Source organism: Sapajus apella, unplaced genomic scaffold, assembly GCF_009761245.1.
Source record: "Sapajus apella isolate SASKATOON/1434 unplaced genomic scaffold, GSC_monkey_1.0 scaffold21, whole genome shotgun sequence".
In the NCBI taxonomy this organism is placed as follows: Eukaryota; Metazoa; Chordata; class Mammalia; order Primates; family Cebidae; genus Sapajus; species Sapajus apella.
In genome coordinates, this window is record NW_022436961.1 from 4,907,365 (window position 1) to 4,934,899 (window position 27,535).

Below are 27,535 nucleotides of genomic sequence, written 5' to 3' on the forward strand. Positions count from 1 at the left end.
TCACCATGTTGACCATCCTGGTCAACATGGTGAAACCCTGTCTCTACTAAAAATACAAAACATTAGCTGGGCGTGGTGGCGTGTGCCTGTAATCCCAGCTACTCAGGAGGCTGAGGCAGGAGAATTGCCTGAACCCAGGAGGCGGAGGTTGCGGTGAGCCGAGATCGCGCCATTGCACTCCAGCCTGGGTAACAAGAGCGAAACTCTGTCTAAAAAAAAAAAACCCTGTCTTTATTAAAAGCACAAAAATTAGCCAGGTGTGGTCATGGGCGCCTGTAATCCCAGCTATTCAGGAGGCTGAGGCAGAAGAATCACTTGAACCCAGGAGGTATAGGTTGCAGTGAGCTGAGATTGAGCCACTGCACTCCAGCCTGGGTGATAGAGGGAGATTGTCTCACCAAAAAAAAAGAAGGGAGGAAGGAAGGAGGAAAGGGAGGAAGGAAGGAAAGAAGGAAGGAAGGAAAAGAGAGAGAGAAAGAGAAAGGAAGAAAAAAAGGAAAGAAGGAAGGGAGGGAGGGAAAGAAAGAGAAAAAAAGAAAGAAAGGGAGAAATAGGGATACACAGGCATGGAAGCAAATAAAAGAGGGAGTAAAGAACAGAAAGAAACCAGAGAAAAGCATATACTTGACAGAAGAGATGTGGTGTGAGAGTGTAGTGGAGCAGAAGATATCAGCAAATAGATAAAAATCCTCAAATATGCAGACTCTGACTCAGCCCTGAAATACTCACATTCGGTTCAATCTTAATCACCGCAAGATCCAATTTAAGGTCAATATCATTGATAATGGCTTCATAGTGGGCCCCACTCTGAAGCTCCACCTCAATCCCCTTCTGGTTCATGACAACATGGGCATTGGTAATAATGAGCCCGTCCTCAGACACTATGAACCCAGAGCCACTGTACACAGGAACAGGCTTGCTGCCGGGAAGTAACCTGTCTCCACAAGACAACAGTGTCAACAGAGGGCAAGAAAGGTAGGGAATACAGCCATATAATCTGAGAGTCAGCAGAACTTCACTCTTATTAAACATACCTTCATCAGAATTTTATTTTGTTTTGTTTTTTAGACAGAATCTCACTCTGTTGCCCATGCTGGAGAGCAGTGGCAAGATCTTGGATCACTGCAACCTCCGTCTCCCGGATTCAAGCAATTCTCCTGCCTCAGCCTTCCAAGTAGCTGGGATTGCAGGCATGCACCACCACATCCGGCTAATTTTTGTATTTTCTTTTTTTCAAAACCACAATCAGAAGAAATTTTTGTATTTTTAGCAGAGACAGGGTTTTGCCATGTTGGCCAGGCTGGTCTCAAACTCCTGACGTCAGGTGATCGACCCACCTCCACCTCCCAAAGTGCTGGGATTACAGGAGTGAGCCACCATGCCTGGCCTTCCATCACAGTTTTCTCAGACATTTCACTTTTCCCTGGCTATGCGTAAATTTTCTCTATGTATTAATTATGCATGTACATGGACCCGGCCATCTCTTGTGAGCATGGTTGAGAGCTGGCTCTAGCTCTCCTTTTCCAGGGACACTGCTTCTTCAGAGCTGGTTAGTGTAGCAACCCGTGGGTTCTCTGCTACAAAAAGGCTGAACTTAATGCTAATACTAGAGGCAAAAGTGAGACTTCTACCACAGTATCAAGGACCCTGACAGGAAAGAATCAACGGGCTCTGATTCTGGCTTAGTTTCCACCGGCAACTGGCCTGATGAAGTAGGGCTAATTAACCCTGCACTCTGGGTCTGGTTTTCCTTGCATGCAAAGTGGGAGCTGAGCAAGATCACGACCAAAATGCCTGCTAAGCTGGGTGCGGTGGCTCACACCTGTAATCCCAGCACCTTGGGAGGCCAAGGTGGCAGATCATTTGGGCCCAGGAATTCGAGACCAGCCTGGGAAACTTAACAAGACCCTATCTGTACAAAAAATACAAATATTAGCTGGGTGTGGTGGCAATGCCTGCAGTCCCAGTCACCCCAGAGGCTGAGGTGGGAAGATTACTTGAGCCTGGTAGATGGAGCTGCAGTGAGCCATGATCTGTAACTGCAATTCAGCCTTGGAGACATAGCAAGACCTTGTCTCAAAAAAAAGGAAAGAAAATGCCTACTAGCTCTTATATTTGACCTTCAATTTTGTCTGTGCGAGGAGTGGGAAAAGCCCCAGACACCTAAGAGGACAGGGGGAGCTTGGGTTTGGAAGTCAGCATCCGTGTGCCTCTGCTCGTTAAATGACCTCGAACAGGTTATTCAACCTTTTTGCGTCTCAGTTTCCTCACAGCGGTTTTTTGGGATTCAATGACGCTTGCGAAGGGCCTGGCGCAGATAGGCAAGCAGGAACCACTAGCTGGGCCAGTGGAGGTCTTCCTCCTCCCCCCTTTACCTGCGCCACAGCTGCAAGTGAACCACCGATGGCGCCACCTTCTCCACCACCGGGGCGATGAAGTTGTAATTGCTCCTGAGCGGGCCTGCGCTCCTGGTCCCTATAAAAAAAAATACCGGCTCAAGGGTACGCCTCAAGGGAACCAGACCTGCTATGCTGGTTGGGAAAATGTTAAAGGCCAGTGTTCAAAACGTGCATGGGGAGAAACCAGCCAGCAGCCGGTCAAGAGCCCCTGTTAAGTAAGAAAGGAAATCGGGAACAGTGAATGGTCGAATCCAGAAGGCAAATGACTCAGGAGGACCCCGCGCGAACTGTGCGGTCGCAGTGAGGTCTTGTGTCTATACGCTCCTCCAGAGTTAGAAAGCGTCCCGAGGGCGCGCGCACCCCGCGGCTCACCTGTATCCCTGCAGTCCCCCCACTGCACCGGCACCGCCGGGAGCTCGCCCCGGCGGCGCGCGGCGCGGTTGTTCGCCCGGAGCGCGCACAGGCTGGGGTAGGTGCGTCTGTCGCTGCCGCACACTGCCGCCCCCAGCGTCGGGCAGCCGCAGGTGCTGGGCAGCCAGGGGCCCAGCGACTGGAGGCACTGCAGCCCCGGGGCACACGGCCGGCCCCGCGCCCCGCCGCAGACTTCACCCTCGGCCGCGGGGCAGACGCGGCAGCAGCGGCACAGGTCGAACACCGGCGTGGTCCCCAGCGCGCAGCGGGGCAGCGCGGGGCAGCGCGTAGGCTGGCAGACCGCGGGGCAGGCCAGCTGGGCTTGTAGCCTCTTAGCCCCGGCCCAGGGGACGGGCACCAGGAGCAGCAGCAGCCCCGGCAGGAGGCATCGTCCCAGCCCAGCAGGCCGCAGCTGAGGTCTAATCATCCTCCTTCCTTCCTCGTTTCCACTCTTCAGTGACTTCATCTGGACCTGCAAACGCTCCTAAATGAGCGACACTTTCTCCCGGCCACGGCGCCGCCTCCGCTGGCCCCCAAACTTTAAGGCGCAGAGCCTGGCACACCTCTCCATATACACACCCGTACATCCCCCACCACCCGCCCCCGTCCCTACCCGGAGCCAGGTCCTCCCCCAGGCAGTGAGGGGAAGGTCTCCAGCACTACCCGGAGTGGGAACCTACCTTGTGAAATCCCTAAAGCCGACCATGGGGGCAGACTGATAAGAAAGCTCACCCACCCAGAGGTCAGAAGGTCCGTATTAGAAAAACACACGATCATATTTCAGTATTTCCCATGGTTTTATTACAAAACAAGCCACAAAACAGTTTTAGAAAATTTTTGCTACATACCAATTAGGAGATCACATAAAATGAGAAGCGTAACAGTTTCCATGCACCCAGCCTAGTGCTTACAGCTAGTGCATTTCACAGCTGAAACATCACTGCTTTAAAACACAGAATCATGCTACCCCTTCATCAGCAGAGGGGGAGGAGGTCAAACAGTATGTTTTTGCCAAACATGTGCTTTATCTGAACTCTAGCATGAAGGACTGGCTGTCGCAGGCAATAACACGGAGAGGAAAAGGAACAAAGGAAGAAACGGGTGCTGGCAGACAAGATTTAACAAACCTGTCCGCTTCCAACTTGTCGGAAGTTTATAAACAAAGTTCACTTGGGACACTCAATTTCCAAAATGCTGTGACCTCCACATACGTCATCTGATTTATACGGAAAACAAACCTACTAAATTCCACTCCTCAACTACTAAAGCTGCTATTTATTCATGGGGTCCTTTTAGCTTATATGAGTATATTTATATTCGGAAATGGAAAAGAAAAAAACTTTCGCTTCAAATAAACTAAAAAGCTGGACCTTAAAACTACTTTCTTTCTCTTGGGAGCTGAGAATTCGACTCAGAAATAGATGTATGACTCCAATATTCTGACCTGAGGTCAATCTCTATAAGGTATACCTCAATACTCTAATGACGTCTCACTTAACACTGAGGGCCAAATTATTTTTGCAAACCATCAGCTGACCCTGAATATGCAAGTCAATAGAAGCCTTCAAAAATAATGAATGATGGCTCACACCTATTAAAAAAAAAAAACAGGTGTGGTGGCTCACACCTATAATTTGAGTACTTTGGGAGGCTATGAGGAAGGAATCACTTGAGCCCAGGAGGTCCAGACTGCAGTGAGCCATGATCAGGCTACTGCACTCCAGCCTGGTGACAGAGTGAAACACTGTTTCTAAAAATAAAAATTAAAGATTAATGGATGGCATTATTCAGCCATAAGGAAGACCACCTGGAATACTGTTATACACAGTCGGTCAAGACCACTTCAAAAGCCTTATGAAAAGAGCACAGCTCAGGTGAGGTTTTTATTCCACAAAGAAAATGCAGCACATTTTTTAGTTCTTTTAAAAAAAAACTCAGATTTATTCCAGAGCCTATACACTTAGTCACTAACCTATACTCTGTCTCCACCCTATTTTTTCCATTTGGTTCAATTGTATACATTTAAAACTAACTGCACTGGTCAAATACGTACCATCTTTGGTTCACATTAAAAGATTATGGTTTAAAATTGGCCAGAAGGTAAGAAATACTGACAAAATAGGAAGTTTGAAATACAGTTTCAGAATGAGAATGTCTTTAGAGTTTGTTTCATTGATAATAATAATTTATCTGATATTGAACTACATTAACAATGTTCTGGCTGGGCACAGTAGCTCACACCTGTAATCCCTGTACTTTAGGAGGCCAAGGCAGGAGGATCACTTGAGCCCAGGAGTTTGAGATCAGCCTGGGCAACATAGCTAGGCCCTGTACATAAAAAATAATAATAATTAAAAATTAGCCAGGCATGGTAGCACAACCCTGTAGTCGCAGCTACTTGGGAAGCTAATATGGGAGAATTGCTTAAGCCCAGGATTTCAAAGATATGATGAACTGTAATCACACGACTGCACTCTAGCCTGGGTGACAGAGTGAGACCCTGTCTCTTAAAAATTCAAAAAAAAAAAAAAAATATATATATATATATATATAAACAAGCAATGCTCCAACTTGGAATTCCCAAGTGTTTGCCAATTAGCGTCCTCATTTCCCTTTATCAAGATAATACCATATGGATCCTAAGTATGTTTAACACATTCTCCTTATTATAATGGCCAATTACTTTAGCAATAGTAATCTATCAGATAATTTACTTAGAGAGAGATAAATGGATAGATTTTAACAATGTAAACATCAAAAGAGAACATTTTTTTCCGTGAGTCAGGGAATATTTAAGGAGATCTCAAAAGTTCCTATTTTCATTAGTTCCACATCACATATTTCGTGCTTTGACTAGCTAAAGAATTTCCTTGGGGAAAATGTGAGGGTAAAACCAGAGCTAAGGAGCTATAAGAATTTGGAATGGCTTCTTGAAATCATGCTACTCCAAGTATGCTGTAACCTCAATCACTCAAAAATACGTAACTCCCAAACCAAGAATTTCGAAGGGCAAAAGCACAACACCATGTACAGAAAGGCACGGGAAGGGATGGAAGGGAGAGAAGGAAGGAACGATGTAGATTTCCTGCTTTATACCAAAACAACTAGGCTAAACTCTGTAGCCTAGTTAAAGCTATTCATTTAAATTGAGTTTAGCCTAGTTGTCCTGGTATAAAAGTAGTCAGAAAAAGTTCTCAGTGTGACACAGACTTCAGGGAAATTGCAAAGCCTGAAAGAAACATGATTCCCCTCAATCCACCATGGATGTTCTCCCCGAGTGTTTTCACCTTGGCATTAGATTTGGACACAAGGAGAGCAATTTATTCAGATAAAAATGGTTTCCTTAAACTAATTTTTAATTTAAAAATACAATTAATTGATCTAGCTGATGAAAGTTACAGAGAGAAATAAGGTAAATTCTCTCTTCCTTTAGGAAATGCTGGCAGCAATTCACCATATAAACTGGATGGAAGAATTCTCCGAGGGACACTGGAAATAGTATCTTGTCAAATGGAAGGAGGTATGCCCTAAAATTTGGGTGGGACATTGAATTTTCTTTTATTTTTTGAGATGGAGTTTTGCTCTTGTTGCCCAGGCTGGAGTTGGATCTCAGCTCACTGCAACCTCCACGTCCTGGGTTCAAGTGAATCTCCTGCCTCAGCCTCCTGAGTAGCTAGGATTACAGGCATGCACCACCGTGCCTGGCTAATTTTGCATTTTTTTTTTTTAGTAGAGACGGGGTTTCACCATGTTGGCCAGGCTGGTCTCGAACTCCTGACCTCAGGTAATCCACCTTCCTCAGCCTCCCAAAGTGCTGGTATTACAGGAGTGAGCCACCATGCCCGGTCAACACTCAATTTTCTATGCTCTTCTATTGGAGGAATCTCTGGCAAGCAACTCATAACCTCTAAATCAATGTTTCTATGCCAAGTTTCTTTAAAAATATCTCTCTCTAGATTCTCTTTGTATCTATTCATGTTAAGTGCGTGGAAACTCAGCCTATTACAGGGTCTGATCATGCAAGAACACAAGGCTTCATTCCAAGGACAACAGCAAGAAGTAAGAGAAAGCAAGTCTGCAAGGGTACAAAACACACAGCATTTAAAATTAGACTAATGCTGGCCCATTCCAAAAGAGCTGCGAAGCACCTGGACTGGAAACAAAATGAAGAAACTAAAATAAGGACAAGGAAATAAAACTTGGTCAATGGTGAAACTGGACTTCCAGCCCTCTCTGGAGAGGAGCTGCTAAAATAACCCCTCCCCAGGAAGGCCTCAGAATAATTAGAATAAGTAGCCTGCTCTTCACTGAGTATGCCTGCAGGTCTAACATAATGACTTCCTCAAATTAAATACACTGCATTGATATTACACACACACACACACACACACACACACACACACACACCCAGCTGGATGGGCCTCTCCCTCCCAAAGAGCATCCACAGGAATATGAATCACATAAAGGCCTCTGACTACCCTCCAACAAGGTAGAGAAACTGAGTCACAGCCTCCTTCCCTCAAGTCCTCCCTCCCTCCCTCCCACAGCACTGTGCTCCATCACACATCAGAGGTCCGTATGTTTTCATCATCAAGGTTGAACAGAAATGGCTTTTCCTTGGGGTGCTGGGGCTCCGATCTGTGCCTTAGCCGGGAGCTGGGCAGCACCCCAGCAGCACTGCCCTCCCCAGGACGAGGCATGAACAAAGAGTCCTCTGAAGTCTCTTCGGCTGGAAGTAGCTTCTCCCCAGCCTGGGGGACAGGTGTCCAGGGCTGCCAGGAGGAGGCCACAGAGGGGGCTTTGCAGAGGACTTTCTTCTCCTCCACAGGTGGCCGCCCCCTGCACAGGATAGAGTTGGGGCCACTTGAAAGGCTGGAGCTCCCAGGTCGGGTCAAAGAAATGGATCTAGAAAAGGACATTTCCTACAATAATAAAAGGAAATAAAAAACAAAGGAAATTTAGACCTTTTCAAACAATGTTTATCCCAAAGTCCCAGGAAGAGCACCCAACCAGGATCACTGCTTCACAGGTCCAGGCATGCTTGCCCACAAAAATGAAATACATTCAACGGGATTCACTCCAGATGGTGGCAGTGAGATTTGCAGGACCTATCAGAAATTCCATTTCTCAGCCAGGTGTGGTAGCTTATGCCTGAAATCCCAGCACTTTGGGAGGCTGAGGCGGGTGGATCACCTGAGGTCAGGAGTTCAAGATCAGCCTGGCCAACATGGTAAAACCCCATCTCTACTAAAAATACAAAAATTAGCCAGGCATGGTGGTGAGTGCCTGTAACCCCAGCTACTCAGGAGGCTGAGGCAGGAGAATCACTTGAACCCGGGAGGCGGAGGTTACAGTGAGCTGAGATCGTGCCACTGCACTGCAGCCTGGGTGACAGAGCGAGAATCCGTATTGAGAAAGAAGAAAGAGAGAAAGAAAGGAAAGAAAGAAAAGAAAAGAAAGTGAAAGGAAGGAAGGAGGAAAAGAGGAAAGAGAAGAAAGAAAAAGAAAAAGAAAGAAAGAAAAAAATTAATTCCATTTCTCTATTCAACCGTACCTCACCTCCTCCCACAACCAAAAAGAGAAAAATAAAAATATGTACCCAAATTAGTAGAATGAGAAAAGCAAGACAGCCTGGGGCTTCAGCTGCATCTCGGGACTGGGCTGTTTGCCTATATCACCGAATAAAACATGCCCACTCGAAGGGAATTCATCTCTGAGTTGACAACAGAAAGGAAGTGACTTACCCTGGGGTGGCACTTGAGGGCCTGGACAGCTGCCCCGATCTCCTTAATCCAGCTGTGCATGTCTTCTGGACTGTCCGCCTGCAAAACATCCATGGTTCTCACCGAGAAATTTTGGGCACTATGATTTCAGCTTCCAAGTCTCTGACTCAATATTAAATTTATAAAATCACACCATCAGGGGTAGAAAGCATCTCAGAAATCATCTAGTCCAGCAGCTTTCAGACTTTTAAGGACATGTTTTCCTGCAATATCTTATTTGACACCCAATAAATAAAACCGCTCAAAGTGGAGCTGCTGGCCAGGCACGGTGGCTCATGCCCATAATCGCAGCACTCTGGGAGGCTAAGGCGGGCAGATCACCGGAGGTCAGGAGTTCGAGACCAGCCTGACCAACATGGAGAAATCCCATCTCTACTAAAAATACAAGCCAGGCGTGATGGCACATGCCTGTAATCCCAGCTACTCGGGAAGCTGAGGCAGAAGAATCCCTCGAACCCAGGAGGCAGAGTTTGCAGTGAGCCAAGATTGCGCCATTGCACTCCAGCCTGGGCAACAGGGTGAAACTCCATCTCAAAACAAAACAAATGAAAAACCAAAGTGGAGCTGCTCTGAAATGGGGCATAGGCTATGGAAAAGGGAAAGTATAAGACCCCATCTTCTGTTGAAGTCCGTCACCCCCTCTAGAAAACAACTGATCCAGTCTGCCCTCCTACTTGTACAAAAAAGGAAAATGAGGCCCAGAAAGCCAAAGTCCAAGGTTTATGGCTGGTCAAGATTCGACTTCTCACTCCCAATATAGCCGCCTTTCCACTGTAACTATCTGAACAGAATAATCCAACTTTTAGTTCCAGCCCTATTAAAGCCAAATCCCTCTGTAAATCCTCCAAGATATGTATTGCCTTCAGAAAAGGTGCTTTTCTCAGAGTACAAGCTACTGGGTCTGTTTTGAAATTTACAAGGAATTCAAACAACTCAACAACAGCAACAAAACCATAAATCATCCCATTAAAAAGTGGGCAAAGGACATGAATAGTTTTCAAAACAAGACAGACAAGTGGCCAACAAGCATATGAAAAGATGTTCAATATCCCTAATCAATGGAGAAATACAAATTAAACCATGATGAGATATCATCTCACACCAGTCAGAATAGCTATTATCAAGGCAAAAAACAGATTCTGGCAAGGATGTGGGGAACAGGGAACACTTACACACTCCTGATAGGCATGTAAATTAGTACAACCTTTATGGAAGGGAGTAGAGAGATTTCTCAAAGAACTAAAAATAGAACTACCATTCAGCTCAGCAATCGCACTACTGGGTGTCTCTCCAAAGGAAAATAAATCATTATATCTTCACATGTATCCCCAAATCTAAAATAAAACGTAAAAAAAAAATTTAAAGAGTTGTGGGGCTTGGAGCACCAAGCTTTACGCTATGTAGGACAAGGCCAAGTTACTGATTTCTTCCCAGAAACAACCTATAAACCCCAGAAGGGGGCAGCAGCGGCTCTTTGAAGAAAGGGAGGAAACTCCAGCGGCCTCGCTATCGCCGGTGGAGCCCGTCAGTTCCCTCAAGCTTTACAAGAGTTGAGCTCAAGTGAACAGAGCAAAGGCTGGCTGAGGGCCCCATCTGGTGTTATAGGCTGCATCAGGCGCCAGACACAGAGATGGGACCAGGTGGACTCCTCCAGAAATATGTATGTTGGCCTTCCTCTGTCTCCAGCATCATCCCCTAACAGTCCCATCAAAACACACAGGCGTGCATTGGTGTGCACATGCAGATGTATGTGCCACCACCACACGCTGGCCCCCAAAGGTCTCCACATCCTCCCCTCATTCTCCCTGTCCCCAAAGTGACTCTTCTCTTTGTATTCTATCAGGAGAAGACCTGACCAGTAGAACCAAAATTTTCAAACCTGCATCCCTGCCCCTTCCTGTCACTGCAAAACAAACCCTCCTTGGTTAGAAGTGTGCAGGAGATACCTACGAGGGGAAACAGTTCATGCCCAGCAGGAGGGCAAGAAGGGTGTAGTGACAAGTGCCCCATGCGAACACCTTTCTTTTTTTTTTTTTTTTTGAGACGGAGTTTCACTCATGTTACCCAGGCTGGAGTGCAATGGCGCGATCTCGGCTCACCGCAACCTCCGCCTCCTGGGTTCAGGCAATTCTCCTGCCTCAGCCTCCTGAGTAGCTGGGATTACAGGCACGCGCCACCATGCCCAACTGATTTTTTGTATTTTTAGTAGAGACGGGGTTTCACCATGTTGACCAGGATGGTCTCGATCTCTTGACCTCGTGATCCGCCCACCTCGGCCTCCCAAAGTGCTGGGATTACAGGCTTGAGCCACCGCGCCCGGCCCGCGAACACCTTTCTAACGGGTATTCTACCTGCAAACTTACTAGCACTCTCTCCCTCCTTGACTTTTTCCAGTTAGTTAACAATCTGGTAGTTTCCCAAGAAAAAGACAAACCCATCCTTGGTCCAAAAGGATCACCAAGATAAGGACTCCAAGACCCTTCCAGAAGATTCCTTACAAATATCAGGGCTGGCCTGTTCCACAAGCTTAATTATTGAGAGAATTAAATGACCTCAATTGGGAAAACCTGTTGAAACAGGGCCTGACACACAGAATGGTTCTGTAAGTAGCAGATAGTACTGTTGTTTTCACCATTATCATATGATATGAGAGAAACAAATGAAGCTTAAATGCCACCATTCACAGATATGCGCACTGCCCTCTCCATAAGACCTTTCCTCAGCTTCCTCATTCTCAAACTGCAGATAATTCCTACCTCAAAGATCAAATTGTCAAGATCAAATAAGATCATGTATTTGGAGGTATGAAACTGCTATTTTGAGTTTGAATGAGATGGAGGTCATTGTCCATTAGGAGAAAAACATTTATTAGAGATTTTCCTCCTAGGGAAACACAAGATGATTTGATTGGAGGCATATGGGTTGAGGGACAAACAGTCTCCTATGTCACATAGGAGATTTGACATTTTCATTAAACAGATAGGCACATCCCCAGTATGACAACCCAGTAATCAGTTTCCGGGGTGTTAAACTACCTCCATGCTCCTTCCACCACTCTAGTGAAATGCCCCCCGCCATGTCAAATGCTACTCACACAGGCCACAGGCCACAAGCCACCTGCCTGACTGTGCTTTGAAGTACTGCCTCACCACAAACTCATTCTCCAGGAGTGCCACAGAGCAAGCCCAGGTGTCTTCACCAAGCCTCTGCTTAGCAAGAAATTGCAGAATCACAGAATCACAGAAAACTAGGAATCACCTGATTTAACTGGGCACTCAAGTGCAAGAATCAAAATACCAACTATTATTCTTGGATGACTACCTAACACAATTTGTTATTTTTTCCTATTTGCAAGTAATAAGAACTCATTAAGGACAATATAAAAAATAAGTGTAGAAAAATAAAAAATTAAAATCGGCTGGATGCTGTGGTTCACACCCGTCATCCCACAAAGTTAGAAGGCTAAAATTTAGGATGTGGGAAGATGGCTGAAGCCCAGGAGTTCGAGACCAGCATGGGCAACAGAGCAAGACCTCTTCTCCCTAATCTTTGCAAAGAAAAAAAAAAAGGAAAAAACAAGAAAAAAATAAAATCACTTTAAAACCTCACAAAATTCCAAAATAACAACTGAGAGCAAATGCAGTCTTTTTGTTATTCATTTTTCTTTGTTTTCCAAAATACAAAGACACATTGTATCTTTTTTTTTTTTTTTTTTGAAATGGACTCTTGCTCTGTTGCCAGGCTGGAGTGCAATGACACAGTCTCAGCTCACTGCAACCTCCGCTTCCCAGGTTCAAGCGAGTCTCCTGCCTCAGCCTCCCGACTAGCTAGTATTACGGGCGCCCGCCACCACACCCAGCTAATTTTTGTATTTTTAGTAGAGACAGGGTTTCACCATGTTGGCCAGGCTGGTCTCAAACTCCTGACCTCAAATGATCCACCTGCCTTGGCCTCTCAAAGTGCTGGGATTACAGGTATGAGCCACCATGACCAGCCTGATTATTTTTTTTTTTCAGTTAATAATATAAGGATTTTTCCATGTTATCAGACAGCTTTGTAAACATTTTCAGGGGATCCCAGTAGATATATCATGGTTCACTCACCTAATCCTCTAAAACAGTGGTCCTCAACCTTTTCTGCATAGGACTCAGTTTCGTGGAAGTCAATTTTTCCATGGACTTAGAGGGGTAAGGGGAGGGGGATGGGCGTAATTTCGGGATGAAATTGTTCCACCTCAGATCAGGCATTAGCTTCTCATAGGGAGCGCACAACCTAGATCCCTCACACGCACAATTCACAACAGAATTTGCAGTCCTGTGAGAATTTAATGCCACTGCTGATCCGACAGGAGGCACAACTCGGGCAATAATGTTTGCTCTCCCACTGCTCCCCTCCTGCTGTGCAGTCCAGTTCCTAACAGGCCATGGAGTAGTACCAGCCCACAGCCCAGGGTGGGGATCCCTGCTCTAAAATATATTTTTAATTTTTTTTCCTATTCTCCTCTTATATAAATAATGCTGCTACTCACATCTTTGAGCCTAAAGTAAAGCTTTTTTTTTTTTTTTATGAGACAGAGTTTCTCTTGTCACCCAGGCTGGAGTGCAATGGTGGGATCTTGGCTCACTGCAACTTCCACTTCCCAGGTTCAAGTGACTCTCCTGCCTCAGCCTCCCGAATAGCTGGGACTACAGGCGTGCACCACAACGCCCAGCTAATTTTTTGTATTTTTAGTAGAGATGGTTTACCATGTTAGCCAGAATGGTCTTGATCGTTTGACCTCGTGATCTACCTGCCTCGGCCTCCCAAAGTGCTAGGATTACACGGGTGAGCCATCGCACCCTGCCGCTTTTTTCATATTTAGGAATATTTAGGAATCCTCAGCACCCAAGGCAGTTACTAAATTAAAGCATTCACACCATTTTAAATCTCTTGTTACATCTGGACAGAGAAATTTCTGGCCAATAATAAAAATTTCATTTGCCAACATTTTTGTTACATTCACCCTTTCTAGAATTAAATATTATAATTTTTAAAATCTCTGCTAATATGATAGGAAAAATAACTAAATCTCTTTCTTAAAACATTTAGTAATTAATGAAGATGGAAACTGTTTGCTAATTATTTTTCTTCTCTAATTCTCTAATTCCTTCTTAAGAACATGTTTTGGTCAGATAACCTAGATAGGTAACTTAGCCATGAAGATAAATGTTGCCCCTAATATGTGTTATTTTAAAATACTGCTCAAAAAGAAAATCAGATATTGCAATTAATTCCATATGAGAAGAAACAACATTATTTTATAGAGATCATCATTATGATCTTATATTTTTATTTTTATTTAAAAATTTTTTTTGGAGCAGAGTCTCCTGGCCTCAAGCAAGCCTCCTGCCTCAGCCTCCCAAAGAGCCGCCATGCCTCTCTACTAGGAGAGATTATAGAATCTCTCCTAGTAGTTTCAAGAAATGGGATTCATGAGCAACAAAAAGTCAATGAAACTCCAAAATTGCATGCAAAAATTATGATTATGTATGTATGTTATCTTCTATGGAGAGCCTGTGCTTAGCATTCATCAAAATCTCAAAACCACATCACAAAGAAGCTTCATGAACCAGAGGTTAAAAAAAAAACCAACACACAGCTGAAGTCCACCCACCCGTGGTGAATTACTCTGAGACTAAAAACATGCTTTAAATACAGTTAAACAAAAAAGGAAGTGCCAAGGTCATAGCTTCATCTCTTCCTGATGTGCTTATGTTGTGTGCACCTGTTTCTGGTGCTTGGTTCAAAATAAATAGTAGGGTTTCTATCCTCGAGGTTAGTTTTTGAGATGAGAGGGACAAGGGGTATTAAAATGACTTGCTGCAACCTGGAGTTTTATTGCAGTCCGGTGAGCTTCTATTGACTATCTAACATAAGCCCAGCATTATAATAGATCCAATGGTTTGAAGCAATGAATTCTAGAGGCCATCCATAAAAGGCTTCCCTATCTACCTCTGATTACTGCCACTACCACCATCCAAAATTTTTAGGCAACTCTTCCTTCATTCTATTCCCAATCTCTGCAGCCCTCCTTTCCCAAGAACTAATGCCATCTCTAGACACAGCCCTGCCACATACGACTGTGTAGATTGCACACTACATAGTTCTGGGTGACATCATTCACCCTGTAGTCTAAATTAAACAGCAAGTATCCAAAGAGTTCTAATGCAACACTCTGCAACTCACTTGAGTCCACTTACTGCTACTCTTGTCCTTACGTAGCACCCTAGTTCTGACAACTGGGCTAATGTCAAGCTACTAAGACTAGTTTGCACCACATTTCTCATTTCAAATAACCAATTTTCCTCTTGATAAAATGCCTAATTCCCTTGACCCTCTATGAATGGGAAATGGGAAAATGATGACTTCTGCTTGCCTGGTATCTCAAGAATTGAAATCTGATTTTGAACTTTTGCCCAGAACTGAGTACTGTTTACCTGCTGACAATCTTGATGAAATCACTGGTCTTTCTACCTGCTTAGTTACCTGGTTATTTCCAGATCTTGGATTTTTGGTCACCACAATCCATTTACCAAGATACCCAGTTACCCCAAGTTGGTCTTCCCCAGTAGAGTCAGACTTTTCTGGTTGTCTGTGGCCATACTCCTATATCATGGGCTCTGGACCAGGCTGCTCTTGTTTTTTGCTTTGCTTTTTTTTTTTTTTTTTAACTTTTGTTTGTTTGTTTTTAGAGACAGGGGTCTCGCTGGGTTGCCCAGGCTGGTGTCGAACTCCTGGAGTCCAATAATCCTTCCACTTCGGCCTCTCAAAGTGCTGGGATTACAGGTATGACCCACTGCACCCAGCCTGGACCAGGCTGCTCGTAAACAACCCAAGTGAGCAAGTCTTGTCCAGCGCCTGGTGCTTCCCAGCCGGTTCCAGAATTCATTGGATTATAATTTTGCACAAAAAATTTACCTTTGAAGCCTTCATTTTCCTGTGTGTAAACGAGATAACTTCAGAGACAGCTGAGATTTAAGTGATCAACTTATACTACTTATACTACAAAGTGACAAACTTTAACTTATACTACCTATAAGTTGTTTAACACTATGCCTGGGACATCTAGGTGTCCAAAAAATGGCAGCTTTTTGGCCGGGCATGGTGACTAAAGACTGTAATCCCAGCACTTTGGGAGGCCGAAGCAGGTGGACCATGAGGTCAGGAGATCGAGACCATCCTGACCAACGTGGTGGAACCCCATCTCTACTAAAAATACAAAAAAATTAGCTGGGCGTGGTGGTACGCACCTGTATTCCCAGCTACTTGGCCAAGCTGAGGCAGGATAATTGCTTGAACCTGGGAGGCGGAGGTTGCAGTGAGCCAAGATCGTGCCACTGCACTCCAGTCTGGTAACAGAGTGAGACTCTGTCTCACCCCAAAAAGCAAACAATGGTAGTTTTTTATTAACAGAAAAGACTACTACAGTGTGAGAAATCACAGGGGACAAACTATATATAAATGTGACATATGAGTTAAATGGCCAATACCTCAGTCGTTCGAATCTAACCCGAGTCTTTCTCTTCTTTCTGGGAGTCTTCTCCACCTTGATCTGCTCTGATCTTTGGTCTAGCTCTATAGATACTCAAGATGAATGGTTCTTTCTGGCAGATTTACTAAGCATAGCTTTGGGGAGCGGGTCAGAATGACACTTTGGCACGGTGGGTAAAGCTGCCAGCATCTTAGCACCAAACTCTACCAGTAGTCCTATTCTTTCACCTTTCGTGTAAAACACAATTTTTATTTATTTATTTAATTTTTTTGAGACAGAATCTTGTTCTGTCTCCCAGGCTGGAGCGCAGTGGTGTGATCTTGGTTCACTGCAAACTCTGCCTCCTGGATTCAAGCGATTCTCCTGCCTCAGCACCCCAAGTAGCTGGGATTACAGGTGTGCACTACCACACCTGGCTAATTTTTGTATTTTTGGTAGAGATGGGGTTTCACCATGTTGGCCAGGCTGGTCTCAAACTCCTGACCTCAGGTGATCTGCCTGCTCTGGCCTCCCAAAGTCCTGGGATTACAGACGTAAGCCACTGTGCCCCGCCTAAATCCACTATGCCCAGCCTAATCCTAAAGTAAAACACGATTTTTACTTTGGAACAAATGACTAATATCAAACTGTCAGTCAAACTTATTCAGAGTTAGGTATTTGGTAGATTTTTATGCCCCAAATGAGTAAGTTTTGAGCTTTCAAAGCAAAAATTAGAATTTCAAAAAACTTCCGGCTACCTCCATGTAGCCTACCTCTGGTAGTCTACACTCAAAGACTGTTAATGATATTAGTGGTAATATTTTCATGATGTGATTTTGGATAGTACATAATAAAACGTGTCAACATTTTTAATAACTGCATACCTCAGGGAGACCACTATTTTCCAAATGACCAATGCATGCTGTTAAAAACCATGCATGGATAAAAAGTATTTATTCAAAGTGTAAAACTGACCAATGGATTTTAATGTAGGAGTATAAAACTTTCTTGATATGGCTTCAGAGTCCACATTGCACCTAGACATTAAGAAATTAACATTTGTCAGTTTTGGTATAGAATTAAAGAATATCCACAATTATCTAAAAAGGCTATTAAAATATTCCTTTTTTCCAAATACACATCTGTGTGACGCCAGATTTTCTCCATATTCTTCAATTAAAACAACACATGACCACAGATAGCACGCAGAAGCAGTTGGGAGAATCCTATTGTCTTCTATTATGCCAAGCCATTAAAGATTTGCAAAAATGTAAAAACAACACTACTCTTGCTATTTTTTAGAAATTTTTTTTTCACAAAATCTGTTTTGTTAACATATAATGAGTTTGTGATTGCTATTTTTTTTTTTTTTTAGACAGGGTCTTTGAAGGGTTTTGATTTGTCACCCAAGCTGGAGTGCAGTAGCAAGATCATAGCTTACTGCACCCTCAAACTCTGGGGCTCAAACAATCCTCCTGCCTCAGCCTCCCAAGTAGCTGGGACTATAGGTGCATGCCACCATGCCTAGCTTTGTAGTTACTATTTTTAATAAATTGATAAATATTTTAAATGATTTCTAATCTATACTCTTTCCATTGTTTTTGAGTTAGGTGCTGTAAACAGATTTGTCCACCCTCTCATTTATTTATTCAGGGTGATGGTAGTGTTCTATTATCGCAGAAATGTGGGGAGCAGAAGGCAATGGAAGGGTGCTTAGAATCTTCTGGAAAATGTGTGTACACTCATGTAGATGATGTAATATCTTTGGAACATTTTTTGGTTGGGTTTCGTGTTTCCCAAATTGCTATCTTCAATTCAAAGCTCTCTCCTGACTCTCTCATTCACTTAACAAATATTTATTTAGTGTCAGCAATGTGCCAAGCAGTGATTATCCAATGGTCTTCACAACACGTCTCCTTGGATGTCTAGCAGGCACTGCAAATTCTGAACCACCCATGCTAACCTCATGTTTCCTCTCAACAGCTCCTCTTCCCATGCTCCTGTCACACTGACTGCTGCCCTGAGCCACCCTGAGGCTCGGGCCAAACATCTGGGCATTCTCCTCGCCTGTCCTTTCTCCCTTCATCCGACCCACTCTCAAGTACTGGAAAATCTACCTTTTTAATATCTCTCAAATGTTCTACTTTTCTCCAACTACCCTCATTCAGACTTCCTTTATCCCTCACTAAATTATTAGCAACAGCCTTCAAACTGTTCTCTCTCGTCCTACCTTAGCCCTTTCTCCTCCGCGTCCCACACTGCATGGGGCCCGGCAATCCTTGACAGCATGTCATTAAAAGGGCTGGGGTTGAATCATCTCCATTTCACAGATGAGAAAAACAAGGCAGTGGAAGCTAAATAACTTCCAAGTGATATTTATTTATTTATTTAGGGATGGAGTCTTGCTCTGTCGCCAGGCTTGAGTGCAATGGCGTGATCTCGGCTCACTGCAACTTATGCCTCCCGGGTTCAAGTGATTCTCCTGCCTCAGCCTCCCCAGTAGCTGGGACTACAGGTGCCCACCACCACACGCAGCTAATTTTTGTATTTTTAGTAGAGATGGGATTTCACCATGTTGGCCAGGCTTGTCTTGATCTCTTGACCTCGTGATCCGCCTGCGTTGGCCTCCCAAAGTGCTGGGATTGTAAGCATGATCCAACATGCTCGGCCCAAGTGATAGACTTTAAAGACAAAGCAGATCAGATCACACCCTTTGTTTAACCTCTAAGGGCATTAATTCTAAAGATACAATACAAGCTCTTCAATAAGGCATGTGCGGGTCCTCCATGCCTAACCGTCCCCTCCTTTGTGCCCTATGCTCTTTTCGTTACCAGGCTTTAAAAAAATGCCTGTTACTTCCTTTGCCTGGGCCACTCTTCCCCCCGCAGACTGAGCTTAGCTGTATCATTCTTCAGGAGCCCTCCCCTGACTCCCTAAGACTGGGTGAGGCACCTGGCTTATAGTTCACGTGGCAACCTGTCTTCAGTCTAATGGCAGTAGCACTTATCACAACATTTTTTAAATTTTGTATTCCCCTACCCCTTCACAGAGGACCTGTAATACATTTAGACTATTGTATTACTAATGTAATACATTTAGACTATTCCCAGCAGGAAATACAGAATGTGACATGTAGATGATGTAATATCTTTGGAACATGACTTGACTTCCTAAATTTTTTTCTCGATTTTCATACATTAGGTCAAGTCTTTGTGCTGTGAAGTTCTTCATCACCCGCCCACCAATACTGTGTCATACAGAATCGTTTCACTGTCTGCAAATTACCCCATGGGTCCATCTCCCCCAACGCTCCCTCCCCTGCGCCATGCTACCATTTAACTGCCTATGGACTTGACAAGCTCTCTCTCTTGGGTTCAAGATCCACTCTGTTTAACCTGGTGTCCCCAGCCTGAGACAAAATGCCCAGCACTCTGAAGATACTCTACAAGTATCTGTGGAATGCAAGAAATACAAACTTGTAGTGCACCGACAGGTTAAACCTTGTCCCTGAGTGGCAATGGTGCCGGTGAATGAGTAGCTCTGATGCCCACAGCAGCCCTTTCCACAGCTCCAGTTTGCTCCCAAGCCCCCAAGGCCCCACTCTGTTGTCCCTTCCTGGATGGCATGTGTTTGTCCAAATGGGTGTAGCCCTGAGATGATTAAGTCACTCAAACGCCTGCCGGGCTCGGGCGGAAGGACTCGTGACAGGAATTGCTGCCCAAGCAATGGAAAAGGAGACCAGCCCCCTGGGGAAGGGATGCTGCTTACAGGGAACTACACGCAGCAGAGAGGAAAGGACAGTGGGAGCTCTGAAAAGCCTGAGTTGGGAAGCCCCGCCTTTAAACCAGCCTGCTTACTTGTCAGGTTTTCATTTCTGTTCTTTTTTTTTTCTTTGAGACAGGGTCTCACTCTGTCACCCAGTCACCCAGGCTGGAGTGCCGTGGCACGATCTCGGTTCACTGCAACCTCTGCCTCCCAGGTTCAAGTGATTTTCCTGCCTCACTCTCCCAAGTAGCTGGGATTGCAGGTACATGCCACCACGTCCAGCTAATTATTTTGTATTTTTAGTAGAGACGGGGTTTTACCATGTTGGCCAGGCTGGTCTCTAACTCCTGACCTCAAGTGATCCACCCACCTGAGCCTCCCAAAGTGCTGGGATTCCAGGCATGAGCCACCGCGCCCGGCCTTAAGTGTCAGTTTTAATACTAAAAGTCCAGCATCACCACGAGGCTGCAAATCAAGGCATTCTCTGTGCACTGCTAGGCAGGCTGGGTGAGGACTTGGCCCTGAAAGTCTAGTCACTGCTTGGAAATCTGCCTTTCTAGCTCCGATGACTTTAGAAGGAGTTGGGAGAACTCCAGAGCTGTGGGTGGAGGGAGAAGCTCCTGATAAGTGAACCATCAGAGCCTGAACAATGGCTTCCTCTGTGCAGCTGGGCTGTGCACCTGGCGCCTGCACAGGGCCCTCTGTGCTTTTGTCCTTCCGCACACAGTAATGTCCACACACAGACGAGACTTATAAATACCCTCCAAAGGAGAAGTGAAATTACTGACCAGTTCTCCTTTTCTCTGCTTAGCTGGAGCCCAGCAGCTGAGAGCAACTGGTACACACTCACATTCCCCAGTAGAGCGGCTCAACCTGCTTTCATTATTTTATGGTTGGGAAGCTTTTGGCAAACATCCTGTTTTGGATGAAATGGGACTCAGACTGACTCTCAAGCGCTAAATTTACTGCCTAGAAACTTCAAGCAAATGAAAAGAGAAAGCAAAGGAAAGGACAGGGCCGACGAGTGCACCATTCACAGAAACAGAACGCTGGAGTCTTCTGGTAGTGAGCATTTTACCTGCACGTAGAAGGTCCTGGAGCTTGTTATTATTTCAAACAGGTTGTCCCTCATTAAGAGATCACTAGATGGAGAAAGAGAAAGAACGTTACGGCGGCTGGCATACACATGGAGGATCAATACATCCGAAGTTAAGACTCCAGTGCCCTCGACCATAAAAAAGGAAGATGCGTGGCAGGGGTGGTTCCCAGCCATTCTTCCTCCAGCTCCTGCCTTGAAATCAACAATCCAGTGGTTTCCTCATTTCCTAGAGGGTCTCAGGGGGCTCTGCCATCCAGATGGACCCTCCCCAGCCCCCTCTTGTTAGAACCAGCAGTTCTAACAAGCTCTTTTCCCTCCAAAATCTCCTGCCTAATATCCAACCCCCCACCCCCCACCCCCCGTCTCCTACCGCTTCCTTCCTCCCTCCCTCTAAGGTGTATGAGGTGCTTTGTGGGAAAAACCATTTTGGGTGCTTTTTTGCAGATTATTTCATCTAATCTTCACAATAGTCCCGGGGAGCACTTCAGACTTTCCCCATTTTACAGATGAGGAAACCCAGACCCACACTCAGAGTCAGAGCTTAAATTACTCCTCCAAGTTGCTGGAGATTTGGAACCCAGGTCTGACTCCAGAGTCTCTGCTTTATTTATTTGTTTCTTTGAGACAAGTTCTGGCTCTGTTGCCCAGGCTGGAGTCCAGTGGTGCAATCATGGCTCACTGGGACTACAGGCACATGCCGCCACTTCTGGCTAATTTTTGTATTTCTTGGAGAGACAGGGTTTTCCCATGTTGCTCAGGCTGGTCTTGAACTCTTGAGCTCAAGCAATCTGCCTGCCTCAGCTTCCCAAAGTGCTGGGATTACAGGCACGAGCCACTGCACCCAGTGAGCCTATGCTTTTAATTACTCCACTGCCACTGGCCTCTCCTAAGGGAGCCAATTCTCCATTCCCTAAACTGTCTTCTCCACCACGCAGCGGATCCATCATCTTCACTCAGCTCCCGCTCCTTGCCTCACTGTGCGGGGCCCAGAAGACAAAGAGCTTAAAGAGGGGGAAAGCAAGGGGAGAAGAGACGACTTTAGGACACTTCTTTAGGGGACACTACTGGGTGTGGGTTTCGGAAAAGAAATCCTGACTTCTGCAAGGAAGAGGGCAGAAAGTAGCTAATGCTCAGTGTCAAACCTCAGAGCAGCCCAAGTTATTTCCCAGGGTTAAACGCCTTCTGCGTATATCCCCTGCCATTTCGGGGAGTACATTAGGAGTAAAAGACCTAATTCCCACCCAGTGGAAGAACATGAGCGCCAGGCGTGATGGCTCATGCCTGTAATCCCAGCACTTTGGGAGGCCAAAGTGGGCAGATCACTTGAGTTCTAGGCCAGCCTGGGCAACACGGTAAACCTCGTCTCTACAAAAAAAATACAAAAATGAGTAGGGTGTGGTGGCACACATCTATAGTCCCAGCTTACTCGGGAGGCTGAGGTGGGAGGATCACCTAAGCCTGGGAGGCAGAGCTTGCAATGAACTGCGATTTAACCACTGCACTGCAGCCTAAAGAACAGAGCAAGACTATCTCTAAAAAAAAAAGAACATAAGGAAGCCAAACTGTAATACCAGATGTTCGACTGTGTGTTGTATGCCAAGACTTGGAAAGGACTGATCACAGGTGGAGTTGGCTTCATGAATGAGAAAGCCTGCAAGTAAATGGCAGGGGCTCGGCCAGTGCCACGGGAACCTGGGCAAAGGAGTGCATGAGAGCAGAGACCCATGAGGGAGAACAACAGGACAGGGGCCAGACAGTCCTGGGAAGAATCCTGACTACAGGTAGGGAAGAGACCTCTGAGAATGCTGTAAAAACTTAGGAAGCCTTTGTGATGCCAAGTGTAAAACGGAGATAAATGAGAGGACCCCCTTTATCGGGCTGGTCACTACAAAGACCAGTTAGTTATAAAGTACAGAAGGCATCCGGCATAATGTGTGTCACAGAATAGTCACTTGAAGCACATTTCACCAACTATAATTACTTTCTGTGTTTCGGAATCAAAAATGGCTCTTTCGCCGGGCGCGGTGGCTCACATCTGTAATCCCAACATTTTGGGAGGCCAAGGCAGGTGCATCATCTGAGGCTGGGAGTTTGAGACCTGCCTGATCAACATGGAGAAACCCTGTCTCTACTAAAAATACAAAATTAGCCGGGCATGGTGGCACATGCCTGCAATCCCAGCTGCTTGGGAGGCTGAGGTAGGAGAATCGCTTGACCATGGAGGCAGAGGTTGCAGTGAGCCAAGATCACACCATTGCACTCCAGCCTGGGCCACAGGTGTGAAACTCTGTCACAAAAAGAAAAAAAGTCTCTTTCTGGCTAAAATGTCTTAACCTTTCAAATTCTACTCATGCATAGCCAGTAAAGTCACATAAACAACTACCGAGGAGGTGAAAGAAAAGCAGGTGGGAAATCCCCACGCCTTTCACATCCACTTCTCAGGGTAGGAAGGGCGCGAGGCGGGTGAGGCTATGCATTGGACACCGTGGACACTGCTGCAGACGGGTGAACCACAACCTCAGAAATCAGCACTGAAGAACTTTCCCATGCAACCAAACATCACCTGTTCCCCCAAAACTACTGAAACTTTAAAAAATTAAAAATCTAAAAAAAAAAATTAAAAATTTAGATGAAGTTTGGCTTTTGCTGCCCAGGCTGGAGTGCAAAGTCGCAGTCTCAGCTCACTGCAACTCCCGCCTCCGGGGTTCAAGCGATTCTCCTGCCACAGCCTCTCAAGTAGCTGTGATTCTAGGTGCCCGCCACCACACATGGCTAATTTTTTGTATTTTTAGTAGAGACAGGGTTTCGCCATGTTGGCCAGGCTTGCCTTGAACTCCTGGCCTCAGGTGATCCACCCACCTCAGCCTCCCAAAGTGCTGGGAGTGGATTACAGGTCTAAGCCACCGTGCCTGGCCTAAAAAGATACATATTTTTTTAAAACGACACAAGGCTACACAGTGCCTTTCAACTCAATTCAATTCACTTGAACAAATATTCACTGATTATCAAGATGTCCTAAACCCCAGGACTGGGTTCCAGGGAGGCCAAGCAGTCTAACAGACCTGGAAGCCCCAGAGCCCTAAGGACCTTCCTTCCCTGCTAGTCCCTGGCTACTTTAACTCAGTTCAGTGTGACGCTGGCAGAGTTAGAGCCGGGGAAAGTTCAAGGCACTCTCAGGATTTAATAGTAAGTTCCTTATGGTTCCCTAAGCTTCTCCAGTGTGCCCAGGTGGTCTCACATCTGCAAGGGCCCTCCAGGGTGCAGTACAATCAAGGCTCCCACCATGCCCAAACTTTCCTCTGCCTACTTCTGGAGCCACACTTTCACGGAATTTCCATCCATAGCCACTTTCATGAATTACAAATTGTCACTGGGAACCCCCCATCTCTGTACTCTGCAACTGCCATTTGCAAGACTCAGGAGAGTGCTTCTGTCCCTGCCTCCCTGGGTCACACAGCATGTTGTTTTCATGCAAGACTGTTCATGCCTTTATGGGAGAAGAGTTGGCCTGCTGTGAACAGCTTTCCTGATGTCTGCAGGCACAAGCCGTGGGACAGAGAAACACAAACACACAGTCTCTCAAGACTGCAGATTGATGGCCAGGAAGAGGGTTTCTGGATGCCCTAATACCCTTGGGGTCTCTAAAATTTAGGGTTTTGTGTGTGTGTGTGTTTGTTTGACACAGAGTTTCACTCTGACACCCAGGCTGGAGTGCGGTGGCATGATCTCGGCTCACTGCAACCACCGCCTCCCAGGTTCGAGCAATTCTCCTGCCTCATCCTCGCGAGTAGCTGGGATTACAGGCACACACCACCACACCTAGCTAATTTTTGCATTTTTAGTAGAGATGGGGTTTCTCCCATTGGCCAGGCTGGTCTTGATCTCCTGACCTCATGATCTGCCTGCCTCGGTCTCCCAAAGTACTGGGATTATAGGCGTGAGCCACCACGCCCAGCCTAAAGTTTAGTTCTATAGGCATCTGTATTAGGTGCTGGATCTGGAAGATCCCTTGCCAAGTCCCAAACTCATCCTGTGCAACGTGGCACTTGGAAGGTAACCTATCCTAGCGGACAGAGGGATATCTTTAAAATACCTGTTCTTTCTTCCCGGTGGGAGTAACACAGAGATGCTATGAATCACCCTTGTGTTAATGGGACATCAGGGTCAAAAGGAGGAGAAAAGGCATAAGAAGGTCAGAGAAGAGGCACTGGTACAGTGATATGAGGTTAGTGACCTAGAGGCATGGCTCTCCTCTGAGCCTGAGTTGTGCTAGGGATTGAGCATCTAATCCTAATATCTGAGAAACATCAGAGCCCCACTCTTTGTTTCTTTTTTTTTTTTTTTAATAAAGATGGGGTTTCACCATGATGGCCAGGCTGGTCTTGAACTCCTGATCTCAGGTGATCCAGCCACCTCAGCCTTCCAAAGTGCTAGGATTACAGGCGTGAGCAACCGCGCCCGGCCTTCTTTTCTTTTTTTTTTTTTTAAATAAAGACCCACTCTTTGTTTCTATATCCTTTCTTTTTGGCCACCAAAAACTATTACAGAGGCCTGTCTGCTTGGGAGCCAGAGTAAGGTATGGGAAGAGGGCAAGTGTGCCCAGGGCAGTCTCCTCCCTGTGTTGGCTTGGATGCGCTGAGTCAGCTACAAGGTGCTAGTTAGGCTCCTGCACCTGGTTCCTGGAAGAAGATAACTCGTGCATAGAGTCTCTAAAGGGAAGTAAAGGGAGATTTAAGAGGACAAATGGAGGTTTGGATCAGAAGAGAAAAAGCAGACACAATTACCCAGACTTGACCAGACATTCATGGGTCTTGAGAACATCCTTAAGAAATATAGTACGCAGTGGTTCTCGGTCCTGGTGGAAAGAACAGAAAGACAGGTAAGTGAGGCTGTCTGTGTCATATCATGACCCAGACCAGCTGATCGACACCGCTTTCTCAGAGATAGTCAGCTCAAATCAGGTTGACAAACACCCTGGTCTCAAAATAATCAGCAAGAGAAAAAAAAAATCTGGCTGGGCAGTGTGGCTCATGCCTGTAATACCAGGACTTTGGGAGGCCAAGGCAGGAGGACTGCTTGAGGCCAGGGTTTCAATATCAGCCTGGGCAACATAGTGAAACCCTGTCTCTATGGGTGTGGTGGCACATGCCTGTCATTCCAGCTACTTGGGAGGCTGAGGTGAGAGGATCACTTGAGCCTGGGAGGTCAAGGCTGCGGTGAGTTATGGCACCACTGTGCTCCAGCCTGGGTGAGAGACCCTCTCTCCAAAATCAAGAAACAAGAAAAAAAATCTAAGAAGAAGATGCTGCATGGCTGTGACTCTGGCCACACCACAGCTCACTGCAGAGGACACTTTACTGTCACTATCAAGATGTGTGCACAGAGTGGATGGAGATAAGACAGAGGCGCCTTTGAAGTCTCTGTGTGCCCACATCTCCACTCACCCATGCTCTCCTGTGGGTGTGCATCTGTACACCTCTTAGTTTCCATGATCTCTCAGAAGGACAACAAAGCTACTACAAACCTGTTCACACTTGAAGTAGCAGATGGTAAAGTCATCAAGTGCAAAGAAGCGACGTTTCCAGCTCTTCCGCTACAATAAAAAAATAAAGGACGGAACGTTAGCGAGAGGTCCCCAGCATTGTGGAGGCTGTTCTAATGCTAAGCTCCCAGGGACCCAGCCCCATGGAAATTGGGCTCCCATGTTCATTGGGGACAAGGGCTTCTTCATATCAGGGGCAATACCTCTGACAGGTGAGGGCCAATGGTCAGTCCCAAAATCTCACCCTTGAAGGTGGAGGCTCTATGGAGGACTTGAGGCACCTCCTGTCAATCTCCTCTTCCCTCTGCTATGCCTACAGCCACTAGCTCTGAGGAGTTACAAGAATCCCATTCCAGCCACTGTGCTGACACTCACCACGTTCCCTTGCTTCACGCAGTAACCACTCTTAATGAGGGGAGGCCCGGTGGAAGCACGGCAGCCTGACGTGGGGATGTAACTCTGAGACCTTCGAAGGATGGCATGGGACCCAGGCTCACTCCCTTCCTGCCCATCCCCACCGTTCTGCAAGGAAACAGTGTCAGGATCAGCACCTCCCTCCCTCTATGAAGCCGCACCCTGACCCACCTCCCTCTGCCTGAAGAATCTCTCGCCTCTTTGCCCTAAGTCAACGAAGAAATAAATGGTGGGCACAGTGGCTCATGCCTGTAATCCCAACACTTTGGGAGGCCAAGGCAGGAGGATCGCTTGAGCCCAGGAGTTTGAAACCAGTCTGGGCAACTCAGTGAGAACCAGTCTCTACAAAAAAATTAAAAATTGTTTAAAAATTTTTTTTGGCCGGGCGCAGTGGCTCAAGCCTGTAATCCCAGCACTTTGGGAGGCCGAGGCGGGTGGATCACGAGGTCAGGAGATCGAGACCATCCTGGTCAACATGGTGAAACCCCGTCTCTACTAAAAATACAAAAAATTAGCTGGGCATGGTGGCACATGCCTGTAATCCCAGCTACTCAGGAGGCTGAGGCAGGAGAATTGCCTGAACCCAGGAGGCGGAGGTTGTGGTGAGCCGAT

The 27,535-nt window shown here is 46.0% G+C and overlaps 2 protein-coding genes across 8 annotated transcripts in view; both read right to left on the reverse strand.

The window, feature by feature from the left end:
* Positions 1 to 3,502, reverse strand: part of HTRA4 (HtrA serine peptidase 4) — a 12,562-nt gene extending 9,060 nt beyond the window's left edge. Inside the window, exons 1-3 of the mRNA XM_032288142.1 lie at positions 2,772 to 3,502; positions 2,376 to 2,475; positions 730 to 934 (exon numbers count right to left, since the gene is read on the reverse strand). Coding sequence (XP_032144033.1) covers positions 730 to 934; positions 2,376 to 2,475; positions 2,772 to 3,276 — 810 coding nt within the window. The 5' untranslated portion in view covers positions 3,277 to 3,502. The remainder of the gene's footprint in view (positions 1 to 729; positions 935 to 2,375; positions 2,476 to 2,771) is intronic.
* An 86-nt stretch (positions 3,503 to 3,588) lies between these two features.
* PLEKHA2 (pleckstrin homology domain containing A2) overlaps positions 3,589 to 27,535 on the reverse strand; it is a 75,796-nt gene continuing 51,849 nt past the window's right edge. For all 7 annotated transcript variants that reach the window (XM_032288150.1, XM_032288144.1, XM_032288145.1 and 4 more), the window contains exons 7-12: positions 26,885 to 27,031; positions 26,492 to 26,560; positions 25,752 to 25,822; positions 20,947 to 21,010; positions 8,555 to 8,632; positions 3,589 to 7,732 (exon numbers count right to left, since the gene is read on the reverse strand). In XM_032288150.1, coding sequence (XP_032144041.1) covers positions 7,370 to 7,732; positions 8,555 to 8,632; positions 20,947 to 21,010; positions 25,752 to 25,822; positions 26,492 to 26,560; positions 26,885 to 27,031 — 792 coding nt within the window. In that variant the 3' untranslated portion in view covers positions 3,589 to 7,369. The remainder of the gene's footprint in view (positions 7,733 to 8,554; positions 8,633 to 20,946; positions 21,011 to 25,751; positions 25,823 to 26,491; positions 26,561 to 26,884; positions 27,032 to 27,535) is intronic.